The 17,367-nt window shown below is 44.7% G+C and overlaps 1 protein-coding gene across 3 annotated transcripts in view; it reads left to right on the top strand.

The window, feature by feature from the left end:
• The window catches only part of SPIRE2 (spire type actin nucleation factor 2), a 468,191-nt gene that overhangs the window by 318,892 nt on the left and 131,932 nt on the right, over positions 1–17,367 (top strand). For all 3 annotated transcript variants that reach the window (XM_069635566.1, XM_069635565.1, XM_069635564.1), the window contains one exon: positions 10,801–10,887. In XM_069635566.1, the coding sequence (XP_069491667.1) occupies positions 10,801–10,887 (87 nt within the window). The remainder of the gene's footprint in view (positions 1–10,800; positions 10,888–17,367) is intronic.

Genomic DNA, 17,367 nt, shown 5'->3' with positions numbered 1-17,367 from the left:
CAGTTATCTGGTTCAATGCGCGGTAATCGATACAAGTTCTAAGGTCGCCTTCTTTTTTAGGCACGAAGAACAAAGCTGAGGATGCCGGGGACTTTGACGGGCGAATGAAACCATTGGCGAGGTATTGATCTAAATATTGTCTCAAATGCAGATTCTCTGGTTCAGTAAGGGCGTAAATCCTGCTACAAGGGGGTTGTGCACCGGGCACCAGATCGATTTGGCAATCGTACGATCTGTGGGGAGGTAACGTGTTGGCCTGTTCCTTTTGGAAGACGTCCTGAAAGTCTTGGTACTCTGGAGGTAGTTGCACGGGGACAGAGGTTACTGATGCTAGATTAATCTTTGGATTTTCTGGGTAGCAGGTTTGTGCACAATCTGGGAAGGTTATTCTCTTTGCTCGCCAATCAATTCGAGGATTATGTGTCTCTAACCAAGGGATTCCGAGAATAAGCTGAAACTGTGGAGCCTTGATTACATCAAACACAACTGCCTCCCGATGGCCATCCGGACCTACAAGTGTCACCTCAGCTGTGGAATGTGTTACCGGTCCAGAGGCAATTTCGGTTCCATCTACTGTGGTGATGACATCTTTGTTGGTTTTAGGACGCAGAGGGAGGTTTATCCTAGAGACCAATTCTCGATCCACATAGTTTCCTATAGCCCCGCTATCGATGTAGGCCTTTATAGCATGCAACCGTTTAGGCTGTTCTGGATCTACGAGGACCATTGGCACAATGAAATGCGAGTTCTGAGAGTTCGTTTTCAAGCTCGGCAAGTGGACCCCTACGCTTGCCGGGCGTGGTCGTTTCCCGATACAGAGTTTCCATGGATTTTATCAGCGGCTCCTACCACCTTCTTGGGCGGCTTAACCGGGCAATCTCATAGAAAGTGTCCAGAGGACCCACAATAAAGGCATAATTGCATCTGTTGTCTTCTTTCCCGTTCTTTTTGAGTTAGGGGTCCTTTAACACCTCCGATTTGCATAGGCTCCGAGGCATCAGCCCCCTTGGGGTTAGCGTAGGTCTTGGCCAACACCCGGGTTTCAAACTTGGACCGATCTGCTTTTCTGTTTTGCAGCCTGTGATCCAATTGGACCACTAAGTCTATATATTCAGTGCATTCATTGGCGGATTCACAACTTGTGCCAGGACATCTTTAAGTTCTCCGCGTAGACCTCGATAGAATAACGTGATTCTTTTATCCTCTGGCCAACCATTTTCCACAATTAGTCTATTGAAGGTTGCAATGTAGGATAGAAGGTCTTGATTGCCCTGTCGCAGAGATAGAAGTTCGTCATCCAGAGCCTGTCCCTAGGAGTGTTGAGCAAATAACCTTTCCATGCTTGTTTGAAATCCTTGAAAATCACGAAGAATCGGGTCATCTTGAGTTACCAGTGGGACTGACCAATCGGCAGCACAGCCGCTGAGATATGACAACACAAAGGCTACCTTGGTCTGATCATTAGGGAAGGCCCCAGGTCTGCATAGGAAGTGCAAACGACACTGATTCATGAATACGGCGAATCGTTTGGGGTCCCCAGCAAAGCGTTCAGGTGGGGCCAGCGGCATGTTTCCAAGTAGATTAATCTGCACCGGGTTACTGGAAACCACAGGAGCGGGGTTCCCCCCGGAACCGGGTAAAGGAGTTTGCCCAGCTTGACCTTGCAAAAGCTGTCTAGCCAGGTCATCAGCTCTATCCTTTATTACAATCACTTCCCTCCTGAGGGCACTAGTCTCTTGATGAGCGGCGTGTACTTCGGCCCGTAATTCCCCCAGTAATTGGGCCAACTGGTCAGTTTCGGAAGTTTCCATAGCGCCTGGGTGGGAATTTGTAGGAAGGCTTTGCGTTCTGTAACGCTCACCTGGTTCCCACGGGGGCGCTGGTCTAGTCTGGATTGCTGTGGCCTCTTCTAGCATGATGCGCAGGACCCGGAACACCGATTGGACAGGACCCTCCGAATCGTGCTTGCCTGGCCCGTAGGAATATCCTTCTGCAGATGAGAAAGGGGATTAACAGTCTGCAGAATAGTGTGCTAGCTCCCCCATTTCCCCCTTCCCCCTTCGTTCCTCTCTAACTTCCTCCAAACCCCGGTTTAAGCTCACCTTATGGTTTGGAAGGATGAACTCTCTATCCTGCTTCTGGTGCAGGGGCGCGTGTTCGTCCAGTTACTTCACTGGTTTTCAGAATGGCGCTGGCAAAATCCACTTGACTTTCCTGAGCGATGCGCCGTAAGTATGAAAGTCCAAAGTTCAAGTGAGGCCCCCTTTATGTTGTCTTTCTAACCTGTGATCTGTCCTTTATTTCAGGTGCAGAATGAAGGCAATGCGTCGAGGGGTTAAACTGCCGAGGTGAGTACTGATGAGGGCGATCCCTCTAAATGTCCTTATCATTCCCCAGAAATGTCTCTTGTCCTTTCCCCATAGGGGCCGGGGTACGGTACCTGCCAACGGGGCGGCGCCGACCCGAAATGTGGAAGAAAAGCCGGTAAGTATTATGGCTGTTAATCAGGCTTTCCTTCTGTGTTCCTTCTGCTCACCTTTTGTTTCTTCCTCTCTCCCCTAGGTGCAGAGATGTGGCGTCCGATGCTGACAGCCGCGATGGAGCCGGGAGATGTCTCGAGGACAGGTGAGTGAAGCGTGGCGCTGCAGCGAGCAACGCGATGCTTTTAAATGGAAGTCTTTCTTCAGGGATGCTGGCGAGAAGATTCCGGATGCAGGTAAGAAGTTTGAAATAGTCCTTGGTTTTCACCTTTCTCTTCTCTTCCTTCCTTGCAGGTCTTCCAGGTTCGAGGCGAGCGTGGCTGGAGTCCAGGAGCAGGAGCAGACACGGTGAGCGTTAAGCTGCAGGAAGCAGAACAACGCGAAGCATGAGCTGCTGTCTGAGCGTGGCTTAAATAGCTTCCAAAGAAGTCCCAGGTATGTATCCTTCCCCAACTAGGTATGTATCCTTCCCTGGCCACGCCCGAGTGAAAAAATAGTCCCTATGAAAAAATAGTCCCTTTCAGGTCTCAGGGAGGCCTGAAGCGTGCAGCATGGTCTGCATTAGGTAAGTGCACAAAACACCTCCCTTTATGAGCCTGGCGCCTATGGCGCCAGGACTGATGTCCAACACGAGCCTGGCGCCAAAGGCGCCAGGACTGAGTCCAAAGAGCCCCTATAAGGGGCCGCTGGGCTTTTACCCGAGGGCATGATGCCTGCTTCCGGGGGTGCTGGGCCTGGCCTGGTGCTCCGGGGGTAGGCATCATGACACAAATGCACGTAAGAAGGGCTATGGTCTCATAAGAATACATATTGCCTAGCAGTTCCAAGCAACGGGCTATTAGCACCTGGTCACTGGTCTGGGTGCCAGGCAGCAAAGTGTGGAGCCCACCACCTGCCTGCTTTCTCCCAGCTCACCCAGCTACCGCCTCCCTCCTTTGTGTGGATAGGAAGATCAGACCTCAATTCCTTGGCTGGAAACCATAATTGTGTGGTGGGCTAGAGAGTGAAGCATGTTCTTCCTTTCTGCGGCATGGAGGCTGTGCCCCCAGGGAGCTGGAGGGAAGTCTGAGGGACAGCAGGAGCCAAGGGAGGAAGGAGCAGATGATGGAGCCAGCAAACGTGAGCTTAGGGAGGGACAGGTGAAAGCGGACTGGCCCCAGAGAGAAAGATGGATTCCTCTGGGCCATCCGGAGTGTTGCCATACCGAAGAGAAGTTCCTTACTGGCCGAGAGGAATCCAATGTTCCACTCTGGGTATTGATGGTAGTTAGAACAGAAAAAGGAACACAGAACAAGCTCTCATTTTCATTGTAGCATTTTCTAAGATGGGCGCAGTTAGAGGGTGGGTGGGCGCAAGCGGAGGGTGTAACACATGTGAAAACATTTACTAATGACCATAAAGAAGACGTATCCCATGGGGCAGGTGCACACTGTATGGAGATAGACTTGTGAAGGTATGCAGAGAATTGAGTGACACCTGCATGTGTTTGAATGCGGGCCAAGCTTTCACCCTTCCGAGATTTATGATAAAAGTAAAATGGATTTGAGTGGTAGCAATGACTGCTCAGTGCACCACTATTGAACAGGCAAAACTGCAATGGCAAGTGGTATCTAAAAATAAAAGTTATGATTTGTTTTATTGTGTATATAGTTTATTCAAACTTTCACACATATTTTACAAAGAGAAGGAAATTCAGTATTCTTCAGAAAAAAGATCAAACTGATAATCACCAACCATATGTTACAACATTAAGAATTATTAAAATGTTCTCCCAATGCAACATGAAAGGAAGCGCGACATTGCACCAATGCTAAAACTAGAGATTTTTGGTGGCCATTCAATAATATTATCCAAAACTCATTGCGAGATAAACACTACTTTGAATGAACAAATCTACAAAGAAATCTACTACATGCATTAATAGTTGCTCTGCAGCCAATCAGTACATGTTTTAACGTTTCCAATGAAAGCATATCTTTACCTAGTTTAAAGTGTTCTGCATCCAGGCATCCAGGCAAATTTTTATCTGAATCTCATAAATATGGTTTGAAAAGAGGGGCAAGGAAATCTAATTAAATAACTTGGCAGTACATTAAATTCACTATGTGCTAGACTAAAATCATGGAATAATTTGTATTTGGAAAGGTTATCTTGGTCCGTACTGTAAGGAACTCATGGTGGCAACAGTAAAGACAGACACAAGTGATCACAGCTCAAGGGTGTTTATTAAATTGTATAATGGGTGAGAAAAACACCTATTCTAAACCTAAATCTAATATGGGAGCAAACTACGACCATTAAATAATACGGCAGTCCTAGTGGTGTCTTGTCAAATAAAAAGGGCCTATACTGAAAAAAACTATCGCCAATTCTGCCGGGCCTAGAGACCCAAGCTACTCCTCACTGATGACGCCCAACAAGGCTGAAACATGTCTGGGGATGCTTGTGGTCTTGTGCAGAAGGAATGTGACCTAGCAGTTTGGGCAGGACTGCCCCTTTTGGGGTAGGACCAGGCCTGATTTGCATATGGTTTTTCCCCTTCTGTAATGCCTTGGCAGGCTTAAAAACGATGGTCTGGAGGGTTGCCCAGAGCTGTGCCCGTGGTTATGATTAATTCATAACCTTCCTGCCATCCCCTTTTTGTTTTGCATCTTTAACACAGTTCATGAATTTCTAACACAGTTCATGTTTTGCTTCATCTCATCGGACAGCGTGGTTTCCCTTCTCCTAGCTTTCTCTTGGCAATTGGTCAGAGACTTTCGATTGTACAAGGGATGTGACGTGACCCTTGCAGGACCACTCTGACACCTCACGCCGCCCTTTCCTAGGGCATTCTGGTACTTGTAGTTTCAACACAAAACAAAAGGGGCCAGCAAGAGTCCTTCGAAAGAGCACTCCTCCGGGGCCTGAACACTCTGCAGCTGGCCCTTCTCTGGGCTGTCCCAAAACCTCAAACACACACAAGTTCTTTGTTCACAAGTTCCTTGCGTTCATATAATGTTGCCGATAGCAACTTTGGGCTCAACACAGTTCGGTTTGCTATCAGCTCTCTCCGACTCACCGGCTGTGCTGAACCCGTTGGCTTGTCTTGCTTCTGGAGTCAAGGACGGTACCACAGTAGCCAGCGTGCCCTCCCGTCTGTGCTATCAATGCGGGAGGCCTCCATGCACCATTGGCATCTGTTACGCCACACGTCAGCTGCAAATCCAAGTCTTATGTTTCCTTTTTCAGAGGCTTCACGGGTCTGAGTTATAAAGGGCAAGGGCACTTCCCTCCTTGTCGTTCTTTGAGCGCCTTTCTTCTCTTTTTGAACTGCCATGGCGTAAGGTAAAGGGCTGTCAGGTGTGTGTGTGGCTATTGTCAATTGCCTGACTCTGCCTGGCCGTTCCGTTTGGACATTTCGGGTAAGCGGCTGTGGTGCGTCTCAACTTTCAGTGTCCCAGTTCCACTCCCCGAAGGCCCCTCATCCAAGTGATCCTCCCCACAGGTCCACCCCCAGGAACTGAATCCAATAGCAATGGCCGTGTCCTGGCCACCTGGATGACAGATCTCTGGGAACTAGCGGGTGAGACACCTTCAGGTTGCTCACACTACACCATTCAATTAACCTCATCTTTTTCTTTAATGTGCCTGGATTCTCAATAAAAGCATTTTTTTGTAAATGCAGATCAATTAAAATGTGTTCACAGTCAATAAATAAATTATTAAAAACAATAGATGGTTTAGATTTCATTCAAATATTTAGATCTAAAAAAAAGAGTCTGATGGAGTGACCAGAACTTTTCCAAATAATTTCAACTTATTCTATAAAACATGCATTTGCCATGATTGTAAGTGCACTTCATGTTTATTTATAATGCAAGGCAGAGAAATTGGTAAACCTAATAATCTTTTCCAACATTTTCCCTCCAGAACAAACAACTTTTTTAGTTCAATTCAAACATCTCTAAACCATGAAGGGGTAATTCCTTACCATAATAATAATAATAATAATAATAATTCTTTAAATGTATCAGGGAAAATGTACAAAACTTGAAATAGATCTTTCTCATCTGGGCTAATACGGGTGCAACCTTTGTCCTGATTCTAGAAATAAGTTTGATGGACCACTTTTTGTGGTAATAAGGTATGCCAGGTAAGTAATACTATCTACCACATTTATTACCATCTATGAACCAATGAAAATGTCAATTTCTTTTAACCCTAGAAGACGTGATAACTAAGACCGTCAATTTCGATGTATTCAATTTCAAATGATTTTCCTTTAAATAAAGATTAAAACCGTTAAGTAGATGAGCCAAGGCAATTTGAGTATTATCAAATAAAATAATATCATCAGCAAATAATAAAACCGGAAAATGTACATGACCCAGTTTCGAGGAGGATGAACTTTGACAAAATATGAGGAAGGTTGGGCAAATAAAGATTTCACAGACTAAGGTTGAGCACACAGCCTTGCCTCAAGCCTTCAAACGTTGTAATACTTGAGCCGATAGTTCCTAGACCGTTCCATCACACCTGGATGGTCGTTTTTGGGTGAAGGAGAATCAACATTCTGAATAACCCACTGGTAATCCCCCACTCGTATAGCTTATTTCACAACCTTATTTGGTCCACACATTCAAGGTAAAGGAGAGGTCCACAGATGCCATACATAGAGGTGGCTGGTTTTTGGCCCTGCATGATTCCGTAACAAATTGATGATGAGGCCATTCAAAGATGTACCATAGTTTTTACAAAAGTCTGTTTGAAATTTCAAAGGGCGACCCATAGACTTAGCCCAGATTAGTAAATCATCTAAAAGCAGACATGCTAAAATCTAAGACGTTATAACCAGGTAGGCAATTGGTCGGTAATTAGTCAGGTCTGTGCGATCCCCCTTTTTGTATATTTGCACTATATAAAACGCATGCCAGGACAATGGCAATTCATAATCGAGTGAAATGTTATAGAAAAGATCATCGAAGATATTAGATGACAATACAGGATTTCCTTTTAAAGCTATATTTGGAATTCCATCCAGACCCATAGCATTGGGCTGTCTACATTTCTTAATTTTATCCTCAATATCCCACCTGGAAAAAGAGCCATACCATGTACCCAGTGACTTTAAAATCGTACATTGGCTGCACCCTTTTGGATGACCAAATTTACCTACTAAATAATCTTTCCATGTTCAGCCCGAAATAACATTATCCAAGGCTGATGTTTAATGGATGTTGCTCATAATTATAGAATTAACATTTTTGCAAAATTCTTGCGAATTGAAATTTCTAACAATAGTCAACATAAATTGGCTATCCCAAATATCTGAGTTAATTTGACACCACTTCACCCAATTCATGTACTATTGTTTCAGAAGCCTCGAATTAGAATATTTCTCAAAAGTAGTCAAAAGCTGATCTAATTTGATTGCCCTTAACTTAATATGCAGACGTCTCTTAATGTGAGTAATATCTCTGTCAAACCTATGGTGACAAATACATCTTTTACAGGTCGCCTTTGGTAACCTGGACATTATTAACTGGCTTACCGAGTTGGTAAGATTCATGAAATGTTGGAAATTCATGATGCTAGCCTCTATGTTTCCAGCAGTTCTATAGGTTTTGGTGAATAATGTATCATTCAATTTAGCAACAGTCCTACTAGACCAGAATATCCGTTTTCTTTTAAAATGTGTATTATGTTATTATTATTATTGTTATTATTATTACCGTCTAAATAGTAGGCTAAGGGAAGGAATTAGGGATGGAAGCCAAAGGAGAAGAAATGAGAGTAGCAGGTTGCGGTTGCACAGGGCAAACGTGATAGAGGGAATATGATAGAGTAGCAAGATCTGGTTCTAAAATGAGTGATGGGGTAAAGGCTACCCAAAATGAAAAAACGCTGTGCCTTATTATGAGTTTGGCAGTGTAGTAAAAAAAAGTGATAGTAATTCAGTTATTGCCACTTTTTTGGTGGTAGCAGAATTATCACCACTTTTACTGCGCTGCTGAATTCTGAGTTGGATGTAAAGTTGGGGATTCGCCTGCAGCAAAATGTTGGAGGTAAATCCTACACTTTATCTTCAAAAATGGCTGAATTTACCACACAGTATTATTGCTCATAGTAAATCCCGCAGAAATCCCCATGGAGTCATTATGGACTACAGAAATGGGGATTTGCACCGCCATACCACCACTCTGAATCGCGTAGCACTGCCACGGCACTGAGTAGAAGTAAAGGTAAACGAGTTTGGCAATAAATTGCCAGATTAATCACTGATATACCACGAAACACATCATGGGGCCCTCTGTCTCATTAATTAGGAGCTACCCTGCAGCAGGATCTAAGAGTCTGTGGGCAGGCATTCACATGCTCACACCTCACTACATATATGTGAACTGTGCATCCTCAGAGGGGACACCATGGCAACTTACGCTCTGCTAGTTGGTTGGTGGCCTCCTCTATGTTACTCTACTCCAGGCGTGCATGCAAACATCTAAAAATATATAAGACCGCCACCAGGTATTGCACTTCAGCGATTTCTTGAGGGTCATTTGCATATTTGTAGCACATATGTTGGGAAGCTCTAGTGTTAATCGGTAAAGATTATGTTGAATACTTTGCTCTCCAGGGTTGTTTTCCATGTGTCCTGATTTCTGAAGGGTCTGCCAACAAATGTATTCATCTTTGGGGAGAATGTTTACTACTTTGGCCGGTCGGTTCTTGATCACTCCTCCCTCTGAGAGTTCCTAAACGAAAAATTGATTTCTTCTAAAGTTCAATAAAGGGAGCCCATTTAGTAAAACGGACAGGCAAACATGCCTTGTCTTAATCTCATGTTTCCTCCTTTGAAATCACGTATGCCACTTCCCTTAATGCCATTGGGCATTTCTTACGCAATGAGTTCCCCAGCTCATTTTTTAGGACTTCTAACCTAATTAATTAACAGTGAAACACATCAGACATACTATTAACAATCCACACTCAAAGTAAAAACCATACAAGGATACAGAGATGTATCCCAGGTGGGATCGAATGGTATTTTACTAACACAAATGCTGCAATCATTTACCTGGAGTGGTAAACACGTATGATTTTTCTGGTTTACCGTGGATGAGGTTTTGTCCATTCCATGCTTAAAGATTGTGCCAGAACACAGACATTTGAGCAGGAAAAATACAGCATGCAAAATGCCAGATGCCACCAGCTGCGGCTCGTAGCATAAAGTGCGCATAAGGCGTTACACCAGTGCTGGTCATTGGGCCGGCTCTCGGCAGATCCGAGATCCGGCACCAGAAATGGAGCCGGATCTCGGGATCTGGCCAAAGTAAGCTGCCCAAGACCATGAACCGCGCTGGAATACTTTATAAAAAAAAAATGCCCGCAACGGCAGCATCGCCTTTTACCGCGGCTTTGGCACTGGTGTGTAATGCACAATGCTCACTACACATGTACAACTGATTCCCTTCACGCTGTGGGCGTTTTTTTATTATTTATTTTTACGTATTCCAACATTGCTGGATGCACACTACGAGCCACACCCCCTCAGGCCACGCCCCATTGTGCAGCGCCCCCGCCCCCAAACTCCTCCCCCACCCCAGCCCTTGTGTTATGGGATCCCCCACCAAATTTCTTCCATTTCCACCACTGCGTTACACCTTGTTTCCTCAGAAGTGAAGCAGAATAAAGATGTAGAGACAAAAAGAGCAAGGCGCCCGGATTGAGGTGGCAACTGGAATCCGGGAGAGACACAATGAAACATGGAGAGGAGGAGAGAGCTGGGGCACCGGGAGTGAGACAAGCCATTGAGGGAATAAGGCGATAAGGCACCTGGATGAGTGAAAGGAGGAATGTTTTATAATTCTGTTTTCCACTGAAGTCACTGACGCAGAGTTATTTGCCTAGATTACGGTATCTCTGTTGCAGCTCTCACGCGACCCTCGTTCTCTCACATCATGCGCATACGCAACTGCTGAGTATTTTATTTGATGGAGTTTACATATCAATCGTGGATGAACATAACACACCTTGTTAACCATAATTTCATCTCCCCGTTTCTCCCCCTTTCTTTGTTTCTCCTCCTGCCATGGCCACTCCCCATCATGCCCACAATCTCTTTGCTCTTTCTTAACTCCATGCCATCCCTTTCTTCTGCAACGCCCTATTCTTGTTCTCTATATATGAACCCACATCCTCTTCGCACTTCGACATTCTGCTTCCTTTTCCCTCCTTCTCCATCTGGGGATTTCTGTCTGTTTCCTCTCGCTTTTCCCCTCCATCCCTTGCTGTACTTGCTGTCTCGCCTCTTGCTCCCCTCTACACTCTCGCTTCACAGGTGGATGGTGACATCCCGCCAAAAGTGAAGAAAGATGCTCATGAACTCATTTTGGATTTCATAAGGTCTCGGCCACCACTTAAACCGGTAGGTGCCATAAAGTTAATTATATTGCATGTTTACTGTGACTCGCTAGTAGGTAGCGTGGGTGGGGTTGATAGGAATGGGTGGAGAAAGTTCTCCCTTCACGTTTCTGTTTAATCCTTCATGTTGATTTTGTATTGCTGGCATGTCCTGTTTCCCCTTCTCTAGACCCCTCAGATATGCGCCACGCCTCCATTCTCCAGCCCCAACTCAGCTTGGACCGATGAGTAAAGCTGGTGTCCACTTCAAATGTGTTTCAATTTAAATTGTTTTTTGAGGGGTTTTGTCTTGCTCCTATGTCTATAGTCCACACACAAAAGGTTGCAATTACACAGGTGCAACCTTTTGTGCGCGGCACCCTCCGTCCCCTTCCCACTGCTCCCACCCCCACTTACCTCCTCAGAGCTCTGGCCTCCAACTACCGAGTTCCTGGTTCCTTCTGTGCTCTGCAGAGCATTTACCCGGAAGCCCAGCACACAGCACGGCATGCTTTTGTGTGGGACCTTTTGTGACCCAGGCATCCTAGTACACGCTGTGCAGACTGCAAGCGTATGGGGACTCTTTTTTCCCTCCGGGCCACTGGCTTTCTCGCTAGTCATTTTTAGCTCTTTGTGTCTCAGCAGTTCTACTGTAAGTAATACTGAAGCGGTCCTTGACCCAGATAATTGATGTCTGCAGTACCTCAGACCCTGACGTCATTGGTCAGGTTTTGCCCTCTGTGATTCTATTTTAGTTTAGACTCTCAGGAACAGGTCTTAATGTAACACGAGGGCACCATTGCTCTTCAAGGCAATAGTAGCTAACAAAGAGAAGGTGAGTAATTCTATTTTCTTCTGTTCACGTTGTCCCCAGTAGTTTTTTGCTTATGGACATTTCTTCCATGCTGGTCATTCTGGCTGCATTCCTAAGTAGTGTCCACCACAGAGCTTTCTCTAAGGTACCTTCAACGTTACTCCAGTGGTTCCTCGGATACCACAGCTGGAATTTAGTCTTCGAAAGGCTCTCTGAGACCTATTGAAGATTTTTCTCAGAGACTTCTCCTGACAGCCTAGTAGGAGATTCTACCACTAATTCTTCCAAGGCTGGATAAGGACTTGTAGTTCAGACTCAATTCAAGGCCACTGCTGTGGGCGTTCGAGGGTCTCATCCCAGGCTTAATACTGTGGTCTGGCAGGGCTTTTCTACTCGTCTAGACATTTGTACTGCCTGAGAAGAGTGCATCAGAGCACAGTTCTGACTCTGCAGTTAAGGGATCCAACACATTTTGTGGGGAGAAGACTACAGCTTTATAGCATTGACGGCATATGAGAAAAACAACCGTTTTTGGTCATATTGTCTAAAACACTTACAGTAGCCTTTCCTCTAGTTCTCTGTGGATAGAGTACGGGACAACTGCATTCTAACTATCGCAGAGGCATGATGAGAACCAGAGGCTTCTCTGAGGTTCTCAGATAGATATCCTCTTGAGCACTCTTGGCCATTTAGGGCTGATGACCTCGATTCCCATTCCCCATAACTGATGGATGGGACACCCCATCAACTCTGCCATTGGTGGGAACCTGGCAGTACCTATGCCTTGTGCCGCAGTTTCAGACTATTTATGACAGCACGCAACAATAAAAATTCCATTGCGAGTGATGTGATGGAAGCCTCACTGTTTCTTGAGACTGGTGATTTTCTCTTTAAGGCCTACTCACAGGGGCCAGGACATCAGAAAAAATCAGGGATTATTTTAGGATATGCATTCAGGAAGTTGTTCTAGTAACAAAACAACATAACATTCGTGCCAATGGAAAGATTGGCCTGAAATTCCCTCTCTATCTAACACTGTCCAAGTGTGCTATGTTTTAGAATATGTATAATGCACCCAATTAACATTGTAGTAATTTCACAACTCAGAGGCTTGTTCGGTGGCCTTTATATTGTGCATACAGCAGGGGGAGGGGTATCCAGACCTCATCTGTGGAGGAAATGGAGAGGTGAAAAGGAGGTTAGAGAGGGACAAAGTGGGTAATGGTTTAGAGAAGAGTTTTGAAACCTTTGCTCTCCAGATGTTTTGGACTACAACTGCCATCTGCCCTAGTCAGCATAGTAAATGGGGAGGGTGCATAGGAGTCGTAGACCAAAACATCTGGAGAACTGCAGGTTGCAGACCTATGGCTTATATGACCCGTGTTTTGGAGAGACACATGAAGGGATCAGGGTACTGGTAATGTTTGTGGGGTTTCTGAAGCATTTTGTGTTGGTAGGATATGGGCAGCAATATCCTACAAAGGCTGAGGGAGGGTAAGATAAGTCACCGTTAGAAAATGGGGGATACCATGTCTTACTCTCGGGCACCCTCTACCCAATCTCCAAGGACCCTTTGCCCAAGTGATCCTTCCTCGCTAGTCCACCCCCAGGGTTGGGATCCAAAAGTGATGGCCCTTCCATGGCTACCTGAACAGAAGATCCCTGGGGAGTAGATGTGAGAGTACCTTCAGGTTTCTCACACCTGGGAGAAAAGATAGGCGTGTTTTATGGTGTTGCTACTCACTTTAGGTTAAGGAAAGTATAGATCCCCCTCACCCCCCAGCAAAGAACTGGAGGCTTTGTAATGGAATTGGGGCATGAGAAGAACCACACAAGTTCATCAACATCGAAATTCTGCAAGAACAAAAGATCCATGCACTGCTCCCCTTCCCTCTGCTGGATAAGAGAGCTAGCATTAGCTTCAAGCAAGGACCAGCAGGAAGACACCCACAGACCTACCAGAGTGGCACTGAAGAGCAGAATGCTGGGAACCGTGACAGTAAGCGAGGATAGCAACCTGCCAAATTCATAAAAACGCAGCTTGTGCTGGAATTTTCAGTTGAAATTGCTATAGGAAAAGGAACGATTACCTTGTTGTGGAAACACTGCTTGCTGGGATACTGAGTACAAGAGCGAACTGAATGAATCCTGTGTTGTAATAATATCTCATTATGTGTTCAAATTCCCATCATGAACTCTTTGTTTTGAAGATGCTGCAACCTGAGAGATAGTGTATAGAATCCCCTGATCCCGCTGAGAAAGCTCATCCTTACTACAATGGTTTGTTAATACCCAGTCAGAATTCAGAAAGCCAAACCTGAGAACCTCTAAGCTTACTTCATAAAATATTTGTTAACTTTATTCTTGGAGTCTGTCATTCATTTATCTCGTGTGTGTCGACACTAGGCAAGAGATTCATAGGCAGAGGAGCCTCCTTCTCTGCTAGAAAAAGACTGACTCCCCCCTGTGATCTGTAAAGACCTCCCCTTGATGAGGCATGGATGCCACTTTGAACCTACTGGCCTGGTGGAGCATTACTCAGGATACGGGGACCTATCAATAATAGCCAACAAGAATAGAGTCCCTCTCAATTCTTTCCCTCCTTCATCTACCCTCATATACCAAGTGATGCGTGCAGAGCTTGATGGCAGCGATCCTCATTTCTGCAACACAAAAAGATCCTATCTACACTCCTTTTTAAGTGGTACGCAACCCTACAATTTCTTTCACGAATCCAACCTCGGCGGGCTCAACCAGTGCATTCCAGAGAAGCTCTCCAAGATGGTCACCATGCAGCAGATCCCTTTTCCTCTTTATTAAGGGAACTGTTGTACACCATAAATTGAAACACGCTTATCGGCATATCCCTCTGTGGTCCCCATACAAGTTATTCCTAAGATCTCTTAAGGGGTACATGATTTGTACTATCTGCTTCCATTTCTGGTGGTCCACTCCTGGATCCCCTTCAGGTTCACAACCTGAGGTTACAACATGATAGGCCACCGCACATCAATATTCCTTAGTTTATGGCAATCTTCTAATCCCTAAAATCATTGCTTCCATTAATTAAGTGCAAGAACGTTCTGATTTTCACAGGAACTGCAGTGTTCTACGAAAGCAACCAAAGTTAAAGCAATTCCCCACAAATATGTTCACTCTCAATGGAACTGTGTACTAAGCCATGGGATGTCCATTACAGGATAAAACCTTGCAGGTATTGAAACTGCAAAGCAGATTGATTTGTGCCTCGAACTTGTGGCGGCTCCACGACCAAGTTGTGGATTCTATCTTCAGAAGATCGGGAATACTTTTGATAGACCTCTTTGCGACATATGAACACTATAAATGCAGCCTTTACTCTTGACGGATGGCCAAAAGCCCGTATTGAGGTTGAGATGCCTTTCTATGGAAATGGTTAGGGATAGTCGCTTATGCTTTTCCTTCTCACCCCCTGTTCCACTAAGTCATACAGAAATTCGGGAAGAAGCAATACTTTGGTTAGCAGTCATAACATGAATGTGGTCGAACAGAATTTGTTACTCAGTTCTGCTTCACATGTCTATAGTCATCACATCTGCTACCACAGAGGCAGTATCTACAGTCTCATCAGCGGAGTCAAGTTCTGCATCGCATCCTCTTTCTTTCCCTGGGGTCAGTTTGGCACTTGAGAAACCAGTTAATTGACACCTAGGTTGGAGAGACTATACCCTAAATTAGTATTTTAAAAGTGACTGTAAGTAATTGACAAGACTGTGATGTCAAAGTAAATTGCTGAGATGTTGCCATTGGTCAATGTAGCTTGATTGCAACCCACTGTCATAATCCTTGTCCTCTCTCTCACTTGCCACATGGTGGACGCAAGAACACGGATAGAGTCATGCAAGTCCAAATTGGTAACATGAGTTGATTCTAGGCACTTCTGGAAAAAGAGTGTTTCTATTTGAAAAACCTTATGATCATATGGTGTTTTGACTGACTGCTGATGCTGTCACATCCCGTGGGAATACTTCACCTTTCCAGAGTCTTAAATGGTGTGCTGGCAGTAGTGGAACACATGCCCCCTGAGCCTGTTGCCACTTGAGATGTAAAGCTACTGACATGGAATACAGTATTGTTGGTTGCAATCACATTGGCAAGAACAATAAGCAAACTCGACACCCTTTTGACTAGGTATGACTATATTGTCTTTCACTGAAGCAATGTGGTAAACTATCCTTTCTGCAGAAAAATGGCAAATGATGTGGTTTTGCACCTGCATATCGACGTCAAATGTGTGACGTGTTGTTCCATCCTATAGGGGATTTTGACTTCTAGTGGTTTATGTAGTACTCTAAGCTCTACCATTTACAATTCATAAATGCTAGAGTGTTTGAGCATGATTAATTATTAGATGACCATGAGAAATGAATTGTTGGATACATATCCGGATAGTGGGTGACCTAGATACTACATCCTCATACAGTTCATTGAAATACGGTTGCACTTTATCTTTTGCCCTTTCATGCATTATGCACTTTATGGTATCTTGCAGCACTTTAATGCATTTTGCACTGAGATGAATTGTTCAAGTTTTGTACTGGTTTTCTATTTATTTAAAATGTGTATTTATAATAAAAATTGTTTGAATAGATCATGGTGAGATTTTATGTATAATGTTTGAGAGATTTGTAGAACCCATTTTTATAAGAAAGAGAGTGCTGATGGGATTTGTTCCTGACAAAAAGTAATTTACAGACTCTAGGTGTCCTTTTGAGGTTTCACAAGGGCTGGGCTACATACTCTAACGTGCGGTATATTGTAGATGATGTGGTATTCTAGCTTTCCAAATATGTTCTCTGAAGCGGTGGGGACTCTGCATTTTCTCGAAGTAAGAAAGGCTTACCTTTTATATATAATGAGGTTAGAATGTTAGAGCCTTCAAAACACTGTTAATTATGGCATCCCATGTTGCGGGAAGCAGGCTTCCATGGCTGCATTGAGCTCCTGGATATTCTTCTGTATTCTGGAAGCATGCCATATTCAGAGGACCCCTCCATTGGTGGGCCTTCATGCACATGCTGTGGGAGCAAAGCAGTGCCAATGGCGTTCTGACAACATGCCCCTCTAGATGCATAGGTGCCACCAAGGGTTGGCCAAGGGGGGCCACGACCACCCTTACAAAAACGCTACCCCCCCCCCCCCTCGCCCCCTGCTGGTTGTGTTTGTTTTGCTGTGCCACCCCCAAGATTCCCATCAAGCCACCCCTATGAAAAATGTCTGGGGGCGCCACTGTCTAGATGAAATCTGCAGAGCTGCAACTTGGGCTATGCTTCATGCTTTTTTTAAGCATTCCTCCATGGACTCTAGCTCCGTGCGGATTATTTTATTGGACATGCTTTGCATGCAAACATGCCTGGCTATTTGGAGTAATGCTTCTGACGTATTCCCTAAAATTGTGGTCTGAGTGAGTATCCCAGGAGTCTGGGGGAAGGACCCTCCTATTTACAGGAGACCGGACATTCATTCCTAGCACCTGACAATGGTGATTTGGGTTAATTAGTTCCTAATGGGTTTAAAAAAATAAATGTTTACTTTCAGTCTGCTACTAAAGGAAAGTCTTTGAGCTATACAATCATACACTCTAATAAATGAGAGTGTATCAAATTATGACTAACAAAAACACTGGATACAGATATAATACGATAAATAAGT

This window comes from Ambystoma mexicanum, chromosome 1q, assembly GCF_040938575.1.
Source record: "Ambystoma mexicanum isolate Mex_15411 chromosome 1q, UKY_AmexF1_1, whole genome shotgun sequence".
In the NCBI taxonomy this organism is placed as follows: Eukaryota; Metazoa; Chordata; class Amphibia; order Caudata; family Ambystomatidae; genus Ambystoma; species Ambystoma mexicanum.
Note: the sequence above shows the minus strand (reverse complement) of the source record. Positions and strands in the feature narration are given on the sequence as shown.